At 40.3% G+C, this 26,261-nt stretch overlaps 1 protein-coding gene and 1 pseudogene across 1 annotated transcript in view; both read right to left on the bottom strand.

Moving 5' to 3' along the window:
* Positions 1–4,837, bottom strand: part of LOC135985091 (collagen alpha-6(VI) chain-like) — a 41,821-nt gene extending 36,984 nt beyond the window's left edge. The window contains 3 exon segments of the mRNA XM_065628038.1: positions 409–975; positions 3,086–3,721; positions 4,747–4,837. Coding sequence (XP_065484110.1) covers positions 409–975; positions 3,086–3,721; positions 4,747–4,837 — 1,294 coding nt within the window.
* A 14,975-nt stretch (positions 4,838–19,812) lies between these two features.
* Positions 19,813–26,261, bottom strand: part of LOC135984990 (collagen alpha-4(VI) chain-like) — a 72,223-nt pseudogene continuing 65,774 nt past the window's right edge.

Raw genomic sequence — 26,261 nt, 5'->3', positions numbered from 1 at the left:
AAGGAATTGCAGTTCATTAACAGATACTAGTTGTATCTACTACCAATGTGTAAAAGCAAAAAAAGATTACTTCTTCACCTCCATTACTTTTAGTATCAGAGAGTACAAGTGCCTCATACACACCCACACATGAAAAAGCACCAAGTTTTAAGAATAATGACAAGCACAAAGCTTCTTGGGCATGAGACTATGTCCATCTCATCCATATTCCTATTTCCCTATTTTAAAAGATGCTAAGGTATTTAAAACTCCAGCTAACATATCCCTATTCTTCGTTTTTCAGCAGCCGGTGTATCTTAAATGTCACACAAGTTCCTGGAGATGAGAAGGTACATGAGGCCTAGCATAACTAGCATCAGACTGAAGGTCTCAGTCCTTAAACATCTCCCGCATTACCAATTTTCTTACCTTCTGCTTCTTTAATGCTCTCCATTTGGAACTCTGCAATAATATTGGAGACATTTGCAGAAAACATAGGGAGGTCCCATTCCTTAGGAAAAAAATAAGAGAATGACTGCGTAGCCATCAAGTTCAGTTGTTGTATCGCAGCTTCATATATCCCAAGGGCTATCACTTTCACTCCATTGTCTTGTAACATCTTCACTGGCTCTTCCACATCATCTTCAGAAGGTGAAGAAGACAGGACCACTAAAACCCGATTTCTATCTCCTCCATTAACTGGTTCTTGGAAATACCTTTCATAAACATAATGGAGGGCATTGCCAGTGTTTAGTGGCCCATCTTGCAATGTTTGCATTTCTTGCACATGCATCAACATTTCCTTCTTTGATTTGTATGTGTCTAGTTCAAACTCTTCATGAACATCATCATTGTACTGAACAAGTGCAATACGGTATTGGTTAGATTCCAGTGGCAGATTGTATATCAATTTGCTAATAAAGTCTTTCATGTAAGGAAATATATAATTTTCTGTGTCCTGTTGGCCAGGAATCAACAGGACAACATCTGTAGTATCTGCAGAGGTCACAAAAAAGCATAGTATTAACAATTTTTAACTGTCTCCAGACACAATGAACACAATGTTGAGGCAATAAAGTGACACAGTGCTCATTCAGCAACTGTCCTGGGACAGAAATAGAAAAGCTTAAAGAGTTTCTATACTTAGAAGCTGGTCTACATAGTTTTTAGTTTTTTAAAAGCCCTTTCACTATTAGAACATTTAACTAATGGGGTTCTAGACAAAGGCTGACTTGTCCAACATCTGAAATTTTTGCTGACTTTAACAGAGGCTGCCACATCCATGATTCCTCAAGATCAGACTGTAATGTGAATTTGAGGAAAGACTGAGGTCTTACATTTCTTATTAAGGAAATTAATTATTTACATTACTCCTAGTAAAAAAAATGCTTTCAAGTATTCAATTTCATTCAGAATTAATTTGAATTCTTGAAAGCAATTTCTTTCCTGTGCCTTCTTTCAGTTACAAATATCAAAGGCCTGGATTTAGTTCATATTTAAAAATATTTCATATTTTGAAATATTTCATATGTCAAAACACAGCACAGGAGTTCTGCTCCAACTAAATCTTCACAGACCCTTTAATGCCAATTGTTATGGAAATAGAAACAAATTTTTCAATGAATGGAATAAAATGCACAACAAAGCTGCAAAATACATCATTTGGAAGTTGGCAGGTTCAGAACTGCTTGTCAGTGTCAATTTTGCCACCTGTACACCCTGTTCCTGCATGACACAGAGTCCCCATGGGAAAAATCAGAAAGTCATTAAAGACAAGCCTGCAGTTAACATGAAAGTTGCTCAGGAAACTTTCGGTCTACACTTTCCTACCAGCGATGTTTTTTGCGACCTTAACTTCCTCTCTGCGTGATGTTTGCCTAATACAGGAGAATTCATAGTTTCACTAAATATGTTTAGAGTTATCTGAAACACTCTGCTGAAAGTTCAGTGATTTTTTTAAAGGAAATCCTACACATCTTTTTTCTACTGTAGCCCTTTCAGATAGGGTGGGGAAACAGCTTTATCCCACAGAAATTTTATGCTGATTTAAGAAATTCATATACAGCTAAAAATTAGTATTTCTTTTACCTTGCAGCTCTCACCAAGGAGAGTTTAGGCAGCTGGATGAAACAACTGCCAGCCAGAAATGCTCAAAGCAGTAAAAGTCACATTCTCCCCAGAGCAGCACAACTGCACAGGAGTTCCCTGAAATGGGACATGAGATCACTTTCTGTAACCACTCTCTCCTGTAACAAATCATAACTGTTCCTCTCCTTCCCTTCCTAATGTTCCTCTGGATGGTAGAAGAACTCCAGGAAAATGATGTTTATTCCATGCAGGGAATACAGAGTTTAGGACCCACTATCTGACAACTATTTTAAAACTAATAAGAAGCTGCCCTAATCACACAGTAATATCTTTTACTTCCCTGCAAATGCATTCATCCTGTGGAACTCTAGTAGTGTAAACTGAAATATGAAAATTATGCACTCTCATAATATCTGTAAGAAGTTCCCTACACCAGCAAGGTCTGATCTTCAGCACAGAAATTTAGTGTGCTGCTCAGGAGGCCACATGCCTGTTGACTCTCTCACAGCTCTCACTGAGGATGCAGTTAGGGTTGCACCAAAGCTCCTGTGCAGAGTCTACTGCATACGCCAAAACTGTATTTCAGAAATGCAGTATACACACTTAAAAAGTAGGAGTCTAAAGAGTGGATAGAAAAGATTAAGACTACAAGCAGTCTTCTCATTTTATCTGCCACAGAGCTATTGTCTTAGTCCAGCTAAATGGTAACGAGTCTACTCCATTAAAGAAAAGCCCACAGGTGATGTTGTGCTCTTTCCTCTTCTGTCTCTTCCAGCTGCCTTTCTGTACAGACCACACGATATACATTAAAGATCACAAATGCAATATTGACATCTAGCCACAAGCCCAGATTAAATATTTGCTAGCTGATGTTACTTCTTTAATGCTGCACAAAAGTTATCTTAACATTTGGAAATACAATGCAATATAGTCCAGTTTTTCTGATGGATTTTTTTCATTAGAATGCTGAAAATGATCATTACTCTCTATGGGACTGACATGAAGTAGCACAGCTTACCTTCTTGCACAGCTAGGTCACTGAAATCAAGTGTACTTATTTCCATTAAGTCGCTGATGTTTACTTGGATGATATCATCAATGATCTGTGGCATATATTCTGAGAATTTAGGCAGCTCCTCTATCACTGGATTTTTGTAATGAAATGGTGGGGTGGCCATCTCAAAAAGTTCATTATATGAAGCTTCTTTTGTCCCTATCGCTATTATCTTTACTCCAAGACTCTGCAAGCTTCTGGCAGCTTCTTGAACATCATCTTCTGAGGGTGCTGATGTTAAAATCACAATGATGTTTTGCTTTTCTTTTTCATCTGCTGACTTTTGGAAAAAGGTTTCATAAGCCTCATTGAGGGCATCTCCAATTTGCACTGAACCCCCACCCTTAAGTGTAAAGTAATTCCTGATGTGATTCACCATAGGACCCTTTCTTCCGTAAGTGTCCAGCATAAATTCAGTGGACAATTCATCACTATACTGAGCAAGTGCCAGCCGAACTTGGTTAGGCCCTATTGGTAGGCTGTCAATCATACGGATCAGAAATCTTTTCACATACGGGAGAGATGAAGGTTCCATAGTGTCAGAGCTGTCAACTAAGAGGACAATATCTGTAGGGACAGAAACACAGAAAACATAGTTTGCTACATAGCTTTTCTCTTCTGGATCCATAACGTAGTCAGACATTGAAACTGTCAAAAAACGAGACTTTGAAAGAAATTCTGCACCTCAGTTAAGTGTGCTAGTGACCACATAGAAAAATAGATGCCTGCAGACAGGGAAATCTCTAGTCAACTGCACCATGACAAAATTTGCCAGATACTCCATCAAGTGTAGTTTCACTTAGCAACCCAACAACATGGAAATAAAGGAGAGCAGGACTAAGATATAACCTCTACCTTTCTGTTTTGCCTGCTTACACCTAAGTCAGTCTTAGGGAGTCCCTCTAATGCACAAGACCATTATGTATGTAAAATTTTCCAAGAATGGGAGAGTTCACTGTTTCAGAAGAAACATTGAGGAACAGGCTATGAGGTAGATTGCCAGAATGGGAAATTCAGCAAAAAGGGCCACAGCAAACCATGTTTACACATGCCTGATATTGGGAAAACTGGCAGCTACACTATCTGCTGGCATGTCCGTGGGGATGAGTTGCAAAGTGGGGTCATGGCAAGGAGCAGTCTCCTGCAGCCCATTCCCAGGCAAGGCTGCACTCTGGGAAATGGCCAGCCTCACCTCAGCCTTCCTGTCCCCTCAGTGTCTCACTTCATATCTCACCTCATGCTTCAGCTCACATACCTCAGCCCTCACTTCACACTTCAGCTCATATCTTGAATTTCACCTCACCCCCAAAATCTCAGCTCGCACCTCACCTCACACTTCAACTCGCCTTTCAAACCTCATCCCTCAAACCTTACCTTACACCTCACACCTCACCTGAAACTTCACCTCAAACCTCACCTCACAATTTGTTACCTCACACGTCACCTCCCACATCACATCTTACACCTCAAACTTCACCTGTTGCCATACAAACTCAGCTTTGGCTACTCTGTATAGAAATTTCTTTAGCCTCTCAAGCTTCTGGCCAGCATTTAGTGCAAAAATGGTGAGCAAAGATGTTTTTTCCCCACTATGAATTGCATTTAAAAAAGAGATAATAAAATACCTGTGTTCTGGGAAACAGACATGTGCATCTCAAAGAAGATGAAGAACAAAGCCAGCAGCATCTTCATCTCAAGGCAGAGTCCCCTGAGCATCCTCTCTGAGGGAGGTGAAAAGATTGGCCACAGTCAGAATGTTAAACTGCTCTTTAACCACATGTGTGTATCAGGAAAAGCCAGCTCTATTGAGGTCCAGATGCATCCTGCTTTGTAATTATTAAAAATTTGGATGAAAGTCAAAAGCACTTAAATAGCCACTTGTTAAACAAATGGTAAATACTGCTACAAAAATTATTACAAAAAAGTATCTTGTGAACAGCTATTAACCCTTAATGAACAGGCATGTTTATGATTTCAGGAAGGATGGGTATCTTATATTGAAATACTACTATCTTCCATCAAAAGCTTTTTTTTTTTTAAAGCAATGTATAGTGAGAGGCTTTTTACACAATACTGAAAGATGATCCAGCTTTTGCTGATTTTAGTGGGAGCAAGACTGCACTCCAAGGCAGTGTGAACCTTTTTTAGCTGATATTCAGCATCCATTGGGTAATAGCATCCAGATGCTGAAAGCTTGTGGAAATAAACTAATAACCAAAGGCGTGGTAGCTCTCCTGAATTTTGCTCCTGTTCTTGATACGCAGTAGGAAAGGAGGAGGAGAAGTCCCATTTAACACTGAGCTTTTCTATTTGCACTACACTGAATTTAAAGAGCTGCAGGAGTAAACCTATGCCAGATAAAGGCTATTTCAGTCTGGCCTGTGTTGTGCTTTCAGCCCTGCATGTAAACCAGAACTTAAAACATCTCTGAGGGATCAGTCACTCTGGATCCTTTCTATAAAGTGAAGCTGCCTGCATGTCAGTTCAGTTGCCAGCTGGCAGGATTTTAAAAGCAAAAAAATATTCACAGAAATAATTTTGAGTCTTTCTTAGGAAAGTTATCATGTAAATATTCACCCCAATCTTAGGCTATCATCTGTCCCTGCCTGTAAACATCCTGCTTTATGGAAATACTCTGCCCACAGCTGCTCGTGCTTGGAGCCAGAGCTGGTGCCAGCAACACTGTGGACTGGGTCAGGCTCCTGGGAAAACCGCTCACCTGTGGGGAAAAGCTGAGTAAGAAAGGTCCTGGACAAGCCTCACCTGGATCCTCTGCCCTTTGCCTCTGGGGGCTGCACTGCAGGGTGGTCTCTCACCCTCAGTCCATCCCTGTGCTGCACTGGAAGCATGGAACAGCCCAGCACCGTCCTCACCTGGACCCCAGGCCAGGACAAAACTGCCTGGCTCAGCCTTGGACCAATCAGGGACTTGTTGTGCTGCTCTAAGTAATTTGATGCTTTTGCCCCCCAAAATCCTGGAAAGCCACGTTTCCTCCTTTTTCTGACAGCATTGATAAAGCAGTCTCTTGCAGGACAGTGTAGGAGAGCTAGCTCTCAATCCCTGTCTTCTAAGGAGAAACACTGAAAAACCTGATGTTGACAGATCTCTACCATCAGTGGGAGCAGTCCTTGCCCAGAACCAAAGGGAAATGGGCATCTTCAGGTTGCAGGTGATGAAAGTTTTGGCAACTGGCTCTGTAAGAAATCTTTGCTGTCACTTCAGATAGCTGAAATGGGATATTGTGTTTGTATGCCTTGTTATTCTTGTCTTTTATGGCTATTTCACATATGTGGCAAAACTCCAGTGATTCTCCATCATCCTCCATAGATCTGCTCTTGATTTACAGTATAACTGAGAGTATTGTTTGGCCCATGCTTGCTCTAAGGATGTTTTAGTATCAATAAAATCTGAAGTAACAGCTGAAATAATGAGTATAAACTATGCTTCTTTTCATTTGTTTTCATTTGATCTGACAAGTCATAAATGTTCAATCTATTTAATAAAAAATAATAAGCTTATTCATTTAATATCTGATTTTAAATTTTGCTCTCAAGCATAGCAGAGGAAATGCAGGACTATTAGAAATACCTTCAATTTTTTATCGTCTATGAACTAAGGTAATAGTCAAAGTACTCAACGAATTATGCCACTGTAAAACTTCAAAATACTTGTACACAAATGGCTAAAAAGTGTTAATTCATTTAGGAATGTCTGCCCATCTGAATGGACACATAAACAGTGTTAATTCTATTGTTCTTTTAAAAGCTTCTTGAAGGAGAAATTTCATATTACTGAGCAATGCTTTTAGGTACAAGGTAAACTGGGATGAAGAAAGGGACATTTGTTTCTTAAGGGTTACTCTTAAGAAGAGTAAACCCAAAGAAAGAGAAGGGTGAAGGCACACACATGCTCTGAAAGTTTAGAAATCACAGGTTCATACTGTATTTAAGGGTGCTGTTTTTAATCTCTAACTTAGTCCTTCATCCTTTACGTCATACTTTATTTTCAGGGTTATTAGTATGTTTCTTACTAAATATGTATATATAAACACATATATATGTATAAGAATGATTAGGAAACAATTGACTTAACTTGGAAAGCAAGCAGATTCCCCTTGCAAGGGTGCAATAAAATAAGTTAGTCAGGCCTAAGTCACTGTGGGAGGAGAAAGTGATACTCTGTTTCTGCACAACTGAGCTGAAGTTCTCCGCAGTTTTGCACAAGGAATTTCAGGGAGCTCTGGTGCTGCATTCAGGACGATTCTTCCCCTGACAGAGAGGAATAGAAGCAAGAAGCACCATACCTGTGCTGCTCCGCACCTCTGCAGGGGCTGGGTCCGCTGGACAGGACTGGAGAAAGCAACTCCTCCAGAGGGCCAAAGAAGCTGGGAGATGCTCCCTTTTTCAGGAACACCTTAGCAAGCAGGCAGGTAGCTGTTTAAAAAACCCTACTAGTCAGAGACCAAGTCTTTGTGAAGCCCTGTCAGCCACAAGAGAGTACAGGTCTCTATGAGGCATGTTCAGGATGACACCACCAGTGAAGGACATTCTACATAACCTACTCTGCTCTTACAGTGCCCTTGGAAGCAGTATTTTTTCCAGACTCTCCCTATATAATATTATATTTAAGGTTCATTGTTCATTGCTACATTTATATTTGTCCTTTTACAGTTTTTCAGTCAGATATCCTGGAAAGTGATACCCACTACTGATTTCCATATATTGTCATTACATAGACTATTCCTTGTTCCCCCCACTCACAGAACTATTTTTTTTCTATTTATCAAATCTAACTGAATTATCTTTCAGTTACATTTTAAATATTTAAATTTTCAAGAAAAGGATCACCCAGCATTGTCCTCATAGCTAGGCCATTACAGCAAACATTATTAATATCAGTGGATATCATTCATCTCCTGTAATAACATTGCTTTTATTAAGTGTTGGAGCTATGTAAGATTTTACCACTATTCACGCATAACTACATCAGTGTGTATAATATTAATAAAAACTGAAAGACTTCATTTACTAAAGTCACCACCCTTTCAAAATCCTCAGTGCATTGTGTTAGCCTGTGTCTGTATGTGTTCACAACTAAATATGAATATATATGCATAGTACAGGGGGAGAAAGAGGAAAAAAACCCCAACCAACGAACAACCAAAAACCACAAGTGCAATAGCTTTTAGGGAAAATCAGTAGTAATTTCAGAAACTCAAATCAAAGCTTTTGCAGAGCAACATATTAGCAAATGAATACAAAGAGACAAATTTCTCAGAAGGAGAATTTTTTTGTTGCTTTTTTTTCAAAGTAATCCTTTTCTGATAAGCAGAAGAGACAGTTTATAACACTTACCAGACAAAGGGAAAGGTGTCTGAATGGAACATTTCAGATAATCAGGGTCCCTAAATGGCTTATGGAGACCGATATCCTTTTATAGGGTTTCAATTAATTTGCAATGGAAAACTCCTCCCACAATGGCATTACATAGATAACATTCTGGTGGTTTGGAAGCCTCGTAAAAAATACGTATTTGCTGTTTTGCCCTCCTCCCATCCTTTCTCTTCCCTTCTTCACCTCCCACCCCTTTTTCTCTGGCCCAAACGCCAAGCTGACCTTCAGGGCTGAGCTGTTTCAGGCACCAGGAGCAGCAGCTCTGGAATTCACATCTGGCTCCTCCACGACATCTATCTCCTCCATGACATCTGTCTTCTGGGATTTTGGCAGGGCAGTCTCCCACAGCTTCCCTCAGCCCTGTACATCCACAGCAGTGAGGCAGTGGCCAGCAGCTCCTCCAGGGTCTTCAGCATTGCTGGTGCCCTCTTCCCTAGCTGGGACTAATATCCTAACACTTCCAGTCACCATTTTTCAAGTTTTGACCAAAAATGGGGGATGGGGCATTGACACAGTCTCATTGGAATACACCAGGGAAAATAAATGGGCTACTACAGAGATTTGTTGGCTCTGAGTGCCTCATTTCACACCATGATACTTCCAGCCTTGCTATCCTGCACTCTTGGACTGCACTTTCATTGTTTCACTTCTCGAAATTCAATACATCTGTAATATCGCAGTGACTTGTTGGAATTTAAAAAATAGGCTTAGTGTATAGACGATGGTTAGCCAAAAGCTGTAGTTGCTCTGTGTCTATGTAACATATAGAAACCTGTTCATTTTAAGCCTAAAATTAGGTGCTGTAAGAAGAAAAATCCAAATAAAGCCTTATAAATCTATCTAGAGTCTTTGAGGCTATCTGAAAATATTTGTAGACTTGTAGAGTGTTCACAGGCAACTGGAATTTTTTTTAATGCAATTTGTTGTTCTCACGTTTATTTCCACTTCGTGTTGCTAGTGGATGATATTGTAGGACATAGGAAATATTATTTTAAAATAATCCCACAGGCCGATGGGCCTGACAGCGCTAACTACTTACCTCCATTGATTTCAAAGGAAATATCACCATGAGAAGAATTTAATAGCAAATTAAAGCCTTGATTTACCAAAATCCTGAAATGCTTTCTCAATCCAGGGGCAGCCAGTGTACAAGCAAAAAGCTGCATCATGTTCAGCCATAGACCTCACCTCACAAATGGAAATGCATGGAAATATTCTCCAAGATATTTACAGAGGAGATGTAGGTTGTGCTGTGTTTCACCTTCACAGGGCTTACTCCAGCTTCCTTCAAAACCACAGGAGTATTTTGGGCTTGCTCTTTTTTTTTTTTTTTTTTCTTTTTTGTGAGGGACATCAGTATATCAGTCTCACGAGATGCTTGCAAAAACAGCTGTCTCTGTTCCACCTCTGCTGAATGAATCAGTGTGACACAGACTGGAGTCTCTGGGACTCAGAGATCAGGTGTTACAAATTCCTGCCTCCCTTTCACAACATACAGGACACTGACACTTCTTCCACAACAACATGGGCCTCCAGCAAGATCAGCTGGTAGATGTAAATCACCTGGCAGAAGCTGAGCCTGAACAGGCCAGGTATAATGCAGATGGGAGATAAAGGTATCTGGAAGAGTTTGTATCTATGATTTAGTTTTCTTGGATTGACTGTGCGCACCCTTCTTTTTTCAATGCATTTTAGGAATATTTTGGGACTCTTCCTTATCGACAATAAATTCTGATATAACAGCATTTCCTGGTAATGGTTCCTTTCACTACTGCTTGGCTAGGAGACTCTGCTCTGAGCCAGCCAGCTCTGGACAAACTCTGGTATAATCTACAGCAATGCAATATGTATGGATGTAAAGCCAGTAGCTCGTTTAAAACTCCAACAAAGTTACAGCCAAGCACTTCGTTTCCTCAAGAGCTCAGGCTCTGCTAATTTACAGAGCCCAGCAGAGGCTACTGCCCTCCATCACAGATACTGGGGGTAAGTTACTCACAGCTGAGATACGGAGACAGGACCAGAACAGGGATAGGATAATTGCAACGTGGTCTTTCACTGCTAGGACATCTTCTTTGACAGCACTGGCAGTCCTGCACTTCAACAGTAATTATCTAGACAGTTGGCTCCTGATGGCCCTTCAGACCTGCCCTTGGGGCCACAGCTGCTAGCACAGCCTTGTCTTGGGAATTCTGTGGCAACTTAAGAAACTTCTTGTCACCAAAAATGCAAAGAAAAGAGAATCTTCCAGAATTTAAAGCTGTGGTTTAAATTGGCCAAGAAAACTAATTAAAGAAGAGGAATCATATGTTATTTCCCCCTTAGATTCCCCTAGAGAACACTTGATCTTTTTCTTCATATCACTGTTGTGGTAAGCCCTTGCCCCACCTTGCTGTAGATCTGAGTTAACTGGTTGTTCATGTGTTCTCAGCTATTTGTATAGGCTTGCAATAAATATCTGGAAAGACGTAATACACAGCTTCTACCTAACAGATGTTTTAATTTGATAAAGACATCAAATAGTCCCTGGGTTTCACAATCAAACACCATATTTCTCAAATGAAATGGAGATACCTTCCGTTAGACACACTTTGGAGCTAGCAATAAGATTATTTTTTTTTTAAAAAGGGGGGATGGGATTTGGACGTAAGTAATCCTCTGTTTTCCCTAAGGTCTTGAAAACTGCCAACAGATATCCCTGCAGCGTGAAACACGCATTAACCCAGAAAGAAAGCAAGCAGCAGTCTGGACAAAAACAGGTCATACAAGATGCTTCACAATGCTACTTGACTCCAGAAAATAGTGGATGTCTGTGGTGAAGGTGGTCCAGCAGGTGCATTCAGGTTTGATGTGAGCTGGAATCATGCCAGCTGCCTCTAAAGTCATTGGGATCTTTCCTTTGGCTTCAAGTGAGAGACAGTGATGTACATCTGCTAATAGACTGACCTGCAGAGTTGTTGGAGAGGAGCACTGCTATGGGGCTGCCAAGAAACTTGCTATAGAGGTTCGGAGACCATCTGGACTCTGCCTTCTCTCTTCTTTCATTTCACAAGAAAGAGCAGGTCCCAAGAGCACAGCACATACCATGTAGAAAACAGCACACAGATCAGTCTGGAAAGATAAAACAGGCAGCAGACACTGACCTTGCACAGAGTAGAGGTAATACTAATGAGCAGAATGTGGCACCTGGATGGATTTGCATCTGCAGAGAAACTTCCTTTGACTAAAGACCCCAGCGTGGTGTTACTTTGTCAAATCAGCTTCGCGGTTTGTGAAAACTGGATTTGTCATTGATGGACAGCCTGATACAACATTAACATCATTGCCAGGGGCTGGGAAAGTGCCTTCACCTGACAGACCTGACAAAGATCTGGACTATTGCAATATCCAAGCATGAAATTATCAACTTTTTAAAAGTCTAATAGAGACTGCTACCATGTTTCCACAGTAACACAGGCTCTGCTCAGAGATATGGCCCAGCTGAGGGGGAGAAGAGACAGGAAAGAATGTCTGATGACCACTATTGTTCTGTATTCAGTGGCGGCCATCATCATGTATAGAATATATGTCATTATCTCACTTTGTTTCTTCAGTAAGAAACATTTTGTGTGTGATTTTTACAGCTCTTTTTCCAGTTTATTTTTTTATCCAAGGAAGCATTAAGAAAGCTGCTGCTGGATCTACTATAGAATCATAGAATCGTTTAGGTTGGAAAAGACCTTTAAGATCATCAAGTCCAACTGTTAATCTAATACTGCCAAGTCCACATGTCTTTTAAACACCTCCAGGGATGGTGACTCAACCTCTTCCCTGGGCAGCCTGTTCCAATGCCTGACAACTCTTTCAGTGAAGAACTTTCTCCTAATATCCAATCTGAACCTTTCCTGGTGCAACTTGAAGCCATTTCCTCTTATTCATGTAATTTCTAGTAAATCAATGAGGTCACACCTACTACTAATTCTTTTGGCATTACACTTTGAAAACAAGTTTTCCGAAGAAGTGAGATTCAGTTCTTCATTCCTGAAAATGAAACAAATTCAGACCAACTGTGTTCTTAAATGCCCTTTTTGAGATGTCTCTTACTAATTTGTTCGTATTTCTTCTGCTCTTTCCCTCAGTGGCATACCATTTGGTATAACGCTGCTCTGCTGGGTCATCAGGTTTATAAGCACATGGTTATGAAAATGGAATCGGCCTCAGTGCAAGTTAAATACTCTTCACTTCTGCCACTTCCACCACACAACCAATAACCCATCACATTCCCAAGGGATTCTTGCTGCCTTTAGGGAAAGCTAAGGTTTGCCATGGTGCTAGTGGCATTGCCTCAACAAGTACAGACTGCAACAGCTGCACTGCCAAAGTCACAAAGACTTTGTTTTGGCCACCACAAACCATAGGAAGAGATCAGCCTCTACATCTCTCTTCCACTCCAGGGAAGTGTCTCACCCTGCAAGATCTACCAGCTAAATTTCTTACATGACAGCTCCTGAATCCCATCAGGTAAAATGTTCAGGCTTAGCCCTGAGACTTGCTAAACTTATGTTTAGTTTTTTTCCCAAACCAGGATTATTTTGTCAGAAGCGGGTTACATAACCTTAATATCAGCAGCTACATCAGCATATCTGAGAAGGTGAACAGACAGCAAAGGAGAGGCAGTGACCTCCCAGTTAGTACTGCTACCAAAAGACGTGCAAATGACAGGCAAAACAAAGGTTAAGGTACTTCAGGCACTACACAACAATTTATTTGTAGAAAAGGAAGCTTTACACTTGCCCTTGCAAAGGTGGAAGCAGGCAGGGGGGGCTGGTTCAGCAGCCACAGCACTCCCATGGGAAGACAAAGCTACTAAGCAGAGATAAATCATGGGGAAATCTGCCTTCTTTGCAGGAGTCAGTCACGTTCCTCCATCAGACTCTGAGTTTGGCTATAGATAAAAAATAAAACATGATGTGTCCAGCTGTCCCCTGTTCAGAGTTACAGAAAACGCTGCTAAAGCTGGTTGCTTTTGGCAAGATATGCAGAGCACTTTCTGAGTGAAGAGGAAGCAAGTAATGTAAATGTTTTGCTAGTTATAAACAAAAGGTTTTAATTAACAAGATACTTTTACATAACTTTTATGACAGTGGCTGGATACCAGAACGTGCAATTGCTGCTGGAAGCCCGTTTTCCAGCTGGATTCACTTAGGAAAACTAACTGCAGGCAGCAGAGTTATTCTGAAGCAATTAAGAGCAGGGCTGGCTAGGAAAGTCAATGTTTGGAGCTTACCTGTATTTGTACATGTGTTATATATATGCATGTATGATCTGTTAAAAAGCAAGGGTGGGTGGTTGTGTTGCACATCCTTCTTAGCACAACACAAAGTAACTTAATCTTGAAAGCAAACACAGCTCCCTCCAAGCTCTCAGTTTGCTTTACAGGTCTGGGCAGGTCATTCAAAGCAGCCTCTGGATGACACTACCTTGTTCAGCCTTAATTCAATGTACTTGCACATGTTATGGAAGAATTTTACTAGAATGTCCCAAAATAACAAATGAAGCTCTTTCACTCCATTGTAGACATGAAGGACCAGTCATTAAGTAGAACGTATTAGCTTAAGCCTCAGTGAAAGAGGTAGCAGCAGGAATGGCTAATGGGATAAGAGAATGGAAAAACAAGACATAAAAAGGGAAAATATTGAGAACCCTTGTGGTAAAGAGAAAAGGGCTTCCTGACTGCCACACACTGGTAAGGGCTCTGTGTCCAATTAACTGCACAAACTTCTGCTAATGGTTTTGTGCCTTTTTTTTTTTAATGCAAAAATTTCTAATCACAATAGCTGGTTTGCTCTCGTGGCAAATTGTTTCACTGTCTCAACAAGAGATAAATTGCTGTATATTTTGGCAGTTAGCAGAGCTCCCACAGAAGCAGTACCTACACAGAGAACCACAGCATGGCTCAGCCTGAAGGGGACCTCTGGAGGTCATCTGGTCCAACCTCCCTGCTGGGCCCAAGCAGGATCACCTAGAACCAGTTGCCCAGGACAGTGTCCAGATGAGTTTTGAACATCTCCAAGGATGGAGACTCCACAACCTCCCTGGGCAACTTGTGCCAGTGCTTGGTCACCCTCACAGTAAAAAAGTGTTTCCTGATGTTCAGAGGGAACCTCATCTGTTTCAGTTGGTGTCCATCGTCTCTTGTCTTGTCACTGGGCACCTCTGAAAAGAGCTTGGCTCTGTCTTCTCTGCACCCTCCCTTCAGGTATTTATATATATTGATAAGATCCTCCCTGAGCCTTCTCTTCTCTAGGCTGAACGGTCCCAGCTGTCTCAACCTTTCCTCTTACGTGACATGCTCCAGTCCCTTCATCATCCTTGTGGTCCTTTGCTGGTGTTGCCCAGAACTGGACACAGTACTCCAGGTGTGGCCTCACTACTGCTGAGTAGAAGGGAAAGATCACCCCTCTCCATCTGCTGGCAATACTTTAACTAATGCAGCCCAGGACACAATTAGTATTTGCAACAAGGGCACGTTGCTGGCTCATATTCAACTCTGTGTCCAACAGGACGCCCAGGTCTTTTTCTGCAAAGCTGCTTTCCAGCTGGGTGGCTCCAGCATATATTGGTGCAGGGAGCTGTTACTCCTCAGATGCAGGACTTTGCACTTCCCTTTGTTGAGCTAATGTTGAATGGAAAATGAGAAAGGAGTTCTTGAAGTTGTACTTCTTGTTGAATTTCATGAGGCTCCTGTCAGCCCATTTCTCTAACATGTCCACATCTCTCTGGCTGGCTGCATGACCCTTTGGCATATCAGCCACTTCTTCCAGTTTTGTGCCATCGGCAGACTTGCTGAGCATACACTGCCCCATCATCTAGATCATTAATGAAGATGTTAAACTGGACTGGGCCCACTACTGACCCATGTGGTCCACTGCTAGTGACCAGCCTCCAAGTAGACTTTGCACCACTGATTACTACTCTCTGGGTCCAGCCCTTCAGCCAGTTTTCAATCCACCTCACTGCTCATCAAGCCCACACATCAAGAGCATGTCTATGAGGATCTTACGGGAGCCAGTGTCAAAGGCCTTACCGAAGTCCAAGCAGATGATATCCACTGCTCTCTGCTGATCTACCAGGCCAGTCATTCCATTGTAGAAGTTTGTTGAGTTGGTCAAATATGACTTCTCCCTTGGTTAATCCATACTGATTACTCCTGACGATTTTCTTGTCTTTCATGCACCTGGAAAGGTTTCCAGGATGATATGCTCTGTCACCTTCCCAAGGATCCAGGTGAGGCTAACTGGCCTGTAGTTCCCTGGGTCCTCCTTCTTGCCCTTCTTGAAGAAAAGAACGACATCTACTTTCCTCCAGTCTTTGGGCACTTCTCCCAATTGCCGTCACTGATGGAAGATTATCAAGAGTGGCCTTGCAATTAAACCCTTCAGCTGCCTCACAGGTGCATCCCAGCAGGGCCATGGACTTACATACGTTCAGTTTGCTTAAGCATTCCCCAACCTGATCCTCTTCCACCAAAGGTAGCTCCTTCTTGCTCCATATTATCCCCCTGCTCTCCAGGACCTGGGATTCTTGAAGGACTGTCACATGCTGGGAAATAGCACCAGGCCACTACCAGCAACGCTGCAAGCACCAAGGGTCTATGGGTCAGCAAAAATAATAACATTGATTTCTTACGCATTGATAACTGCCAACCCCATTAAAATCCTGCACATGCATCACACCTTGCCAAGATGCAATGGCATTCACCTCATGTCTTGAGGAAGAACATAAGACTTACATTCCATTTATACAGGATCCAAATGATATCCAGGACATGTACCAGCCTTGTTACAAAAGGTAAAATTTAACCCTTACTTGTTTCAGAAGAGCTGAGCTCGTTCCTCATTAGAAAAGCTGGTCAATTCACCTGTCAGATACGCAGACAAATTCTGCAATAGGAGCTAGAAAATAACACAAAGCCAGAAAGCTGGATGTTTTCCCTTAAAACGCTTCACATCTTTCCTTGCTCTAAACCAAGCTGGTCCCATTAAAATAATTAAGATACGTATCACTGGGTATAATTAATATAAGATGCAATCTGAAAGCTTTTACAATTTAGTACTAGATTATGAGCATTTTCACATCATTATAACCCTTATAATAAAAAAATAACCAAATAAGCAGGGGCAGTAAATTTACTCACTCTGATTAAGCAGAACTCAGAGGCAGTGTTTTGGTCCCAGGAACATCTGTTCTCTTTTCATCACCTTCCTTTTCAGAGGACTGGGCCTCACAATTCAGCTACTCTGGATTACAAAACTCTATTACAAAACAGAATATGTGCATTTGGGCTGACATATTACAGTAGTAGCATTAAGTCTGGTATATCTACCTTCTTGCACTTTTTAAATGACAGATTATCTTAACTAAGACCCTCACCAGCATGAGCATCAGACACAGGTTTACTATGGCAAAACTAAATTGCTCCCTAAATAGATTTGTGCATGGCTTGACTCTAAATAGAGCCTCTGACAACATTCATAAAGAAGCCACTTCCTTGTTACTTCTGAGAGGTTCGTGGTTTTTTTTATAGTTTGGGAGGAATTTGGGATTGAGCAGGGAGGGGTTGTTCTTAATTCACCCAACTGAGCAGTGGGTGCATCTTCAGAAGACTGCTTCCATTAGAAGACAGAACATTGCCAAGGGTTCAAAATATGTAGGTACTAGGTACTCCATTATCTAGAGCAATGTTCTGAAGCTTAAGCACCCACAGCACCAAAAGTACATTATCAGACAACATATGAAATTCAGCACCTAGATTTCTCACAAAAGCCTGTTAAGTCATAGGAGCAGCAACACCAGAATATTTAACTGGCATTAGAACTTGGTATTTCCCCCAAACATTCTACCATTTGCTGAACACAGATGTTTCACAACTCAGTGAAATGCAGCAGTCAAAGAAGTCTGGTCAGTTGCCTGCAAAATAATTCTTTTCATATGATACCTTGTGTAACTGATCTGAATTCCTATAATACTCCATATGTCTGAAAAGGAAAAAAAAAATGCCTGCAAATGCTGCTTGTTTGACCTTCTGACACAACCAGAAGGATGAGGGGGTAGACAAGACCCATAAGCATCCTGTGGTAGCTAGCAGATTCCTCCCTTTGGAAAAGAGCCCAGGGGGTTTATGCCAGGGATGAAAGAAGAAGGAAAAACAGATTAGGGCTTTGAGAGTCATTCTTCAAGAGGGGCCAGCTGGCCGGTCTTCTCTTGCATTGCTCCAGGAAAAGGATCCTCAACCAGTCTCAGATAAGAATCACAGAATCACAGGAGATGGAAGATGTTTGTATAGAAAGCATGAGCCAGTTAGTTCACACAGACACAGACATTTCTCCTTATCGAGGAGAGAGGGTCCCATGCAGTGGGACTCATCTCTCAGTGAGAAACTGTAAGTTTGAGCCAGCAGCAAGACTAGCCCCAGATAACAAGGGCCACCTGAAAGAGATGGATTGCAGGCAGCTGAGATCCATCAGGGGACTCAGTGTCTCCTGGGCCAAAGCGAATCCAAGATACCAAAAATTGCTTCTGCTACAAGAACAGACATGTTTGATTTTTTTTTTACTTCTCCCTTCCAAGGAAAATAATTATTTATCTGAACAAAATGAGAACACTGAAGTTCTAAAGAAAACAGGAGATCAAACTGCCCAGCTGTCTTGTCTTAGAGACAGAATTTCTGTGAATCTTATGTAAAAAACAACCTAGTTCTCCAAAAAAGGCAAACTCACTTCTCATGTACACCTGGCTTAAGAGGAGGGAGTCATTGATTTTGAAAGAGGAGAGAAACTACTGCCAACTGGCAGCATCTGTGGAGAAACAACTATAAGACACAGAGAATAGCATTTTGGAAATCCAGATATTAATCACTTCGGAATTAAAAACACTGTGTATATTGTAGTAAAAAGCAAACCCAGGTTCCATTTATTGCTATACCAGTTCTAGCCCCAAAACAGATGGGTAAGGTGCCCTCCTTCAAGTACCACTTTCCAGACACACATGTAGAAAAAGAAGAGAGAGCAGGATATCTCCCACTCCATGGCAGTCTCATTCCATCACTTGCAAGAAAACCCAAAGCTGAAAGACCAACAGTTTCATCAACTCACCCATCCCCACTCAGAGTTTGGGTCAGCAGCAGTAACCCACGAGACATTTTGGCTCTTCCTCAGCTGAGCACTGCCTCAGGTGGCACTGTCACCTTTAGCAGTGAGTTGCTCAGCATTATGACAGCCCTGAGGCTGGCAGAGCCTCACAAGAATCCACTCTGTTCAAAGCCACTGCTCACAATAGACTCCCTCTGGGTGAACCAAAAGCACCAGGCTCTGCAAATCCAAGTTCACGTATGTTCCTTAAAAATTCGTTGAGGAACACTTATCCAGCAGTCTATGCAAATTCATTAAAGATATTTTATCTATTTTGTTGTAGACAAATAAAGAGAAGAACAAAATTCCAGGTGAGTACAGCCACCTCTAAAAAGAGTGGCCCAAGGTGACAAAGTTAAATGCACCATGACTTCTAAAGACATAAAATGGGCAACAGCAGAGTTTGGGTGAGTCAGCGGGGTGTGAAAGCTTAGCTAAGTCCCACCCTTCTGCAGGGCATTGCATTTATTATTTCTAATCAGATGACGTCCTCAGGATTTTTTCTTTCTCTCAAGAGCAATCACAAAAATCTAATGTTCTAAAATGAATTCACGTGTCCAACCTTTAGTAACATGGGAAAGGGACCAATGCTTATTTACATATGAAAAGCGACACTATAAGAATATGTTTACATCTGTTTCAAGAACTAACAGCAGAAGTGAACTATTTGAGAATGATTGATTTTATTCACATCTTGGATTATTCAGAATAATTCAAAAGCCAAGAATGACCCTATAGTTTCAAATCCTCTAAATCAAAGCGAAGTAAGTTCTAGTAAGTCTATATCATTTGAGAGCTAAATGCTTTTGGCATTTTCTATAAGCAGGATAAATGCAAGCAAATGTATAAAAACATGTTGACATTAGTCTCTCGCGTCCAATGTCATTTCATGAAAATCTCTGAGGTGTTGTTTTATTTTATTCAGTACATTTAAAATTGCACATTTTGGTGTTTATGGAAGAAAGTAAAGTTCCAATACTTTTATCCCTTTTAAACAATACCTTGTTAGCTAACAAAAGTTTCTCAACATTCAACATACTATATCAGATCAACTGAGGAATAGTTTTATTTTCACTATTAAGTTACTAGATAACTTCACAAACAAGTATTTGTTTAAACTGAAATGTGGGAGCTGAGTAGCTGTATAAAGCTTTCTCTTTCAACAGGATGGTTATGGTTGGAAGAGACCTCTGGAGATCATCTAGTCCAACCGCATCACCCTGATAGCGTAACTGAAGAATTAAAGTAAATTTAGCGTCTGTGCACTAGGAAGACTCTATGCACAAGAATCCACACTCTTCTTGCGTTTCAAATCTATTTTTATTGCCTCCACAGCCCCCATACCAGAACTGACCACACACTTTCTGCTCTTTGTTGTAGTACCACTTCAGAATGTAATTCTGACATTCTCCACTATCTTGAACAAGGTCACATGCATCTGGAAAAGGGAAATAAGAGACAAATTTAATGAAAGATCCACCTTTCTCAGCATTGTAATTTCAAGGAAAAGTAATGTTCAGTGCAAACTGGCAGATGAAAGAGGTAGCCAGTGTTTAAGGTCTTACAAAGATTCATTAAGTATTCATCCACAAACCCACAGTGCTAGTGTGGTGTGAAGCCCCTCTTCTTATGATTGATTTGACCAGAATGTCTGAAACAACTGGATTCTCCATGGCATAAAGAATGTTTAGTCTTCTGACATAGACTTTTTACTAAAATTATTGAAAAAATGATTTTATCTGGTCTATAGAGACTAGGTAAATAAAGCTTTTCAGAACATCCACTTCTATTCCAACTTGTTATACTGGTATCCATCAGTAAAATTTAATAAATGAACATGCATAAATGGTTAAATTGTCCATGATAGTCTCTTAGCTGATTTCCGGAGTAATATAGATTTAAATTTAATAAATTAGCCCCAAAGTAGGTGAGAGTAGAACACTTCATAGCAATTTCGTATTGAGTAAGTACAGATCTAATCAGCTTTCACCAATGTAAATTCAGAGTTACTCAAATTAAGTCAGAAGAACAGCTCTAGACTTTGGTATCTGTAGAACACTGAAGGACAAGCACTGAAAAGTAAAGCAAAATACTGGTACAACTACCCAACCTTCTCCTCCTAATCAACTGAATAATCTCAAGAAATAGATCAGTACAAAATATATCATAGTTCTGGAACCATGCTACATGTTTTTAGAAGAGAACTGTTGGGTCACTAATTACAACTCAGGCTTGGGAGTGGTATTTCATATGTCTCCTATAAGCGGCTTAGGTCACTGCTCACAATATCAGTGCAATGACCCTGACGACCTCCTCACAGGAAATATTTCATTTGTAAAGTATAAACAATTACATATCATCATGCTACTGAATTTTCTGTGACCACAAAACTGGTTAATGCGAGCACTGATTCAAGACTGTACACATGCAGTTAGGTGACGGGTCCAATTCCACCTGTGCAGAGCAAGTCTGTCATGCACTGTGGACGTATGGCATTCCCAGAGGTACATTAGCTCTTAAAGATCCAATACTTAAACAGTTTTGCAAAAGCACTGGTCCTCTCTCAATAGGGATGGGGCCACCAGAGATTCCCACAATAATTTTTGAGGGGAAAGGGATGAAAAACAAAGGGGTGGCACCTGTAGCAACAAGCTACACACCCAAAGCTATGCAGATACCATTGCATTTTTTTTCAATTAAATTCTCTCCAATTGTAGTCTAAAGAATAAAAACACTCAATAGTATTAGAAGAATGTTGCTGACAAACTATCTCACAATCAGCTTCCCATATCTATCGTATCAAATGGCAAATGTGCAAAGAAAAAGGCATAATTAGGAAGCAAAGTAAAAAATATGAAGATTTTTATAGGATACCTCTGCTGAGGGATCCTGTTCTTCCTACAGGAACAGACTGTAGCAAAGACATATTTAGTTCCTCCATGTTGAGCTAAGTTAGCAGCAGGAGTAACTCAGTAATTATAGTATAACTTGGGGATTTAAAAGGAACAGCTATTCTAGTAAGGAGGGTTAGAATTTTATATTATGTTATTACAAAAAATTACAAATCAAAGCTAAAGTCACAATGACACCTTCAGTTCAGCCTTTAATTACAAATTCTTACTGTGTGGATTTGGACTGAATACAGACATATGGTGACAAAACACTTTGGAAAATGTAATCAATGGTAGTGCTTCATACTATGTGAATATTCAACTGAGCCCTTCACAATTTAGTGTTTTTTTACTAAATTAAAAAATATTTTCATATTGCAAAATCATACCATAATCACTATAGGTAGCTCTAGTTTCTACTGTCGCCTTTAAGTTTCCTTCATTTTCCTTCTGAGTTTCTCCATACTCTTGTAGCTTTTCTCCTTCAGCACCTTCCTCTGTGAAATACTCATTCTCCTCATAAACATATTTCATTTCTGGCATTGTGTATACAGGTTCTGTGGTGGTCTCTCTAATATTCTCCAGGACTCTCCTTTCAGTTCTTTCAAGGTCTTCTAAACTATGATCATAACCAGTTTCATCAGTTCCAGGAAAAGGCATCCTTCCAAAGAGAGGAAAAATAAACGAAGTATTTAAGCACCAGTATGGCCTAGAAAAACACACCTGAATACCATGAAAAATTTTTTTGATCGTGATCATGTTTCTATGAAAACTACTTTGAATATAACTACTAACCCAAAGAGGGAAATCTTATGTTTAAAGATACACACTTAAAAAGTTTAATAGGCAATTACAAACCTTTCAATAATAGACACTTGCTGTTGTGCATCTCCTCTATCTAAGTTTTCACACTCTTGCTGAAGTTCAGGTGAAGGATAACTGTTCATTTCTTCTGTGGGGAAAGCACAGATATCACAGGTGAGTTTTAAAGTCCTCCAAACCCCAGTATGTTTAATAAAAAGCACTACATGATTTTTCTCTTGTGAATTGTAGTTTGCATCCTTCAATAAGTAACACACTGTAGAATGACTCACATTATGACCAGTAAAACGAAAATTATGTTAGAGATCAGCTAGACGAGAGCAACTCCTGAACCAACCTTTTATACTTTTGTCTTGCTCTGTAATACCGTATCCTATAGAAACTTTGACATCTCTAAGTACATGCTTCTCAGGAAGATTTTAAATCAGTGATAATTTCCTTCTTGATATACTCTTGTTTGTACTTCAAAGCACCTAAGACCTGCTAACATGCATGAATGTGTTCTGAAAAGTGAAGTTTTTTCTCTGCTCTACAGAGGAGGAATAACAGCAGAGAGGTTAATGCCAAATCTGCTAAATGTTTAAACTTCTGTCTGCTCCAAAGTCCAAACAGGCATAAACAGCTCAATAAATCTGGAGAAATGTAAGCCTAAATCAGGCATATAACTGTGGACTCTTAGATGAAGAATGGCCTTTCTTTAGTGAAAGGAAAATCAACAAAGCCACTCATTAAACACAAACTTAAGAGAAAAACACTACTTGAGACTTTGGCCTAAGGCACCATCAGAATATAACACTGTTCTGTCATTACTGTCCAGCATCTGCAGCAAACTCAAGATGAAAGACTGGCTAGCTAAATTATGACTAGGAACTGAATGACAGCACATATACCCTGCCTTTTTCTACACAGCATTTCTCTTTCTGTCTGTAACTTAAGCAAACGCCATTGCATGCTACTTACGTTGTAGAAGATTTAGAAATGCCCGACTAAACTTCTGAGCATACACCATCTCAGACATTGAAACCGTTCCCAATGTCAGTAAATGCTGGTCTGTGGGGGAGCTTGACAGCTCCATCAGCTGATTGTCACTCACATCACTGCCAAGTGCAAGAGTGAACAAGGTGAATCCTTGGCACTTGGCTCCAAGTGAAATCTCTCTCAGCTTCTTTCTGTCCCACGTGCTTGTTTTACTTCCAACTATTGTAAATATGACCCTGTGTTTTCTTGGCCTGGGGGCTTTAAAAAATACATTTTCAACTGTCCACTGTAGGGCAGAAGCAATGGCTGATGGCCCTTCCAGTTGATGAACAGACTCTTGGATATGTTTCTTCATCAAATCTTTATTGCTGTGTGTGACTAGATCAAACTCCAGAGCCACAGGGGTCTGGTTTCTGTCAGGTAGGAAGCCCCTGGGAGCCTGCTGCACCAGTGCCACTCTGATGCCTCCATATGTTTCGTTTGGCTGTGAGGAAATGACAAACTGATCTAGCATGTTGCTCACAAAGTCTTTGGCTCTCTGAAACTGTTCACTGCTGATGCTGCGAGAGCTGTCCATAATGTAAGTGATATCCATATCCATCAGAACAGGGGGAGAAAAGGGCACCTCGCAGTTGGTCCTTGGTCTGCATTTATCTAGAGAGGAAGAGCCAATAGGTAGAAAACTATTTAGCAATACAACAAAAGCAATAGTCTGGAAAAAAATTCAACAGTTTTATTAATCTATTTTATTTTTCTTTAATTTTGATTTAAAAAAAAATCAATTTGATAACTTGAAATCTTGTTGTTCTAGTAAGGAACAACAGATGAGTCTTGCTGAACAAGGTTTTCAGATATCATGGGAAATTATTCAGACATGAGAGCAAAAAATGTTCATAAGTTAAAACTTAACAGACAAGAGTTCCCTTGAGAAATTTTCTTCTGTGGAAATCTGAACACTGTTAAGGACACTGGAACAAACCCTGTTTTTCATCTCAGACCATTGTTCAGCATTCTGAAATATTATAATTTAACAGCTCTTCCTTCCTCACAATACAGAATTTACAGTAAATGAGCCTGGTTTCCCAGAATCATAATGCTATTTTAAGTGCATTTCTGTTAAAAAAGAAATGCTAAACACAATAATTTATTTCACATGGCCGAAGCAGCCACTAATTAAACAGCTTTTTTGTTTTTGAGATTCTAATTCTTACCATTCACTGAAGGGGAAATTCAAATCATAACTTCTCACCAGTGGTAATCTGTAACCAAGGAATGATCTGGCATGGAGGGCAAGAAAGCCCAACTGCAGAAGGGATTAAATTGGCTAGAAGTAAGAATGCCAGGGACAGAACAACTCCCTCTCAGGGAGTGAAGTTTCTCTTGATGATAAGGAGAAACAGCTATAGCATTGTCTTGCAGCCATCCTGGAATGCGAGCACTCACGGGCCAGCTCTGAGCAGCAGAGCTGGGCTGAGTGACCCCATGCAGCCACTCGTGGCATTGGTGCTGGTGCACGTGTACACGAGGAATCAGCTCGTAATGCATCTTTGCAGACTCCTGCAGAACCACTTATGGCAGTAGGACTCTACCCAATGCATTGTTCATCAATTATTATTTTTTATATCTAAGCAAGAACATGTTTAAGAGTTACCAAAAAATTCCCCAACACCACACTGCAAAATAAAATCTATAGGATTTGTTATTGAAAGGGTAAAAAGACCAATGCAACAGCTGGAATTCGTAAAATGTCTTACCAAAGCAAAGTGTACAATATGTGATGTTATCCAAACTTTGATCTTCTTGTCTTTCCCAAACAAAGAATTGAAATCTTCTAGTATCATCAATCTGTGTTTTAAAGCAGACACAAAAGTAACATTAAACAGATAGGTAAAACACAGGTAAAAGTTTGGGTTTTTTTTTTTGCCAGCAAATGGCTATCATTTTTATTTTCTTAGTAGTGTGCTACAGAAAAAAAGGCAGCATCTCCTGTCTCAGCTCGTTCTGGGACAAAGAAAAATCCTCCACAGTGAAGTTTTCTTAGGAAAGAAAATTCTAGCATTAGAAATTCTAGCATTAGAAGAACTGATGTGTTGCCTGTGATCAGCTGAAGAAAGACAATCTTCCACAGTAGAAGATTTGACCACAGAAATTTTTGAAGAACCCTGAAGAAGTTCCAACAACATCCTACAATTTCACTGACCATCTGACTCCATCCAAATGTGATTCAAAGGAAAAACCATTTCCTTGCAGACTAAGATAAACAAAAAAAGCTGTAAAATATCATAACATTGCAGGAAATTAACAATATAGATGGATAACCTAAATAGTGAGAAAAGAAATAAATACATCTTGCATTAAACTTAACTTTTTCTGTGTTATACACAACACAATTAACTTCTGATTAATAGCAGTAAAGGATCTTACAGATAGCACTCTTCAAGGGAATTAGAATCAGCAATTACTGTTTATGTCATCTCCAAACTGAGGCTCCTAAAACAAACTAACCCAAGCCAGTAAGTATCTGTGACTACAGGCTGGTAGGATCATGAAGATTGAACCACCTCTCAATTGCAAGGGCAGAAGTCCATTTGAAAGAAAAAGGGAGGTTGTATCTTCTTGGGGGGTGGTGGTGTGGTCAGTTGCCTTCCCATCCCTGTAACCATAAAGGAGAGCTGGGCAGTGAATTTTTTGCCTTTCCCCCTGCTAAGCGGCTTTTTAAAACTTTTCTACTCTGAAAACTCATTTATGGAAAGCAGGCACCTTTGTAAATACCATTTGGATTCACAATCCGCTTACACTAAGTAAACAAAATACTTGTTTATCCTGTGGAGCAATCCAGTGAATAAAATATAAGCTTCCTTCTCATACACCAGCAGAATTTTTTCAGTCT

This window comes from Caloenas nicobarica, chromosome 2, assembly GCF_036013445.1.
Source record: "Caloenas nicobarica isolate bCalNic1 chromosome 2, bCalNic1.hap1, whole genome shotgun sequence".
NCBI classification, from domain to species: Eukaryota; Metazoa; Chordata; class Aves; order Columbiformes; family Columbidae; genus Caloenas; species Caloenas nicobarica.
This window is presented reverse-complemented; position numbering and strand designations above follow the sequence as displayed.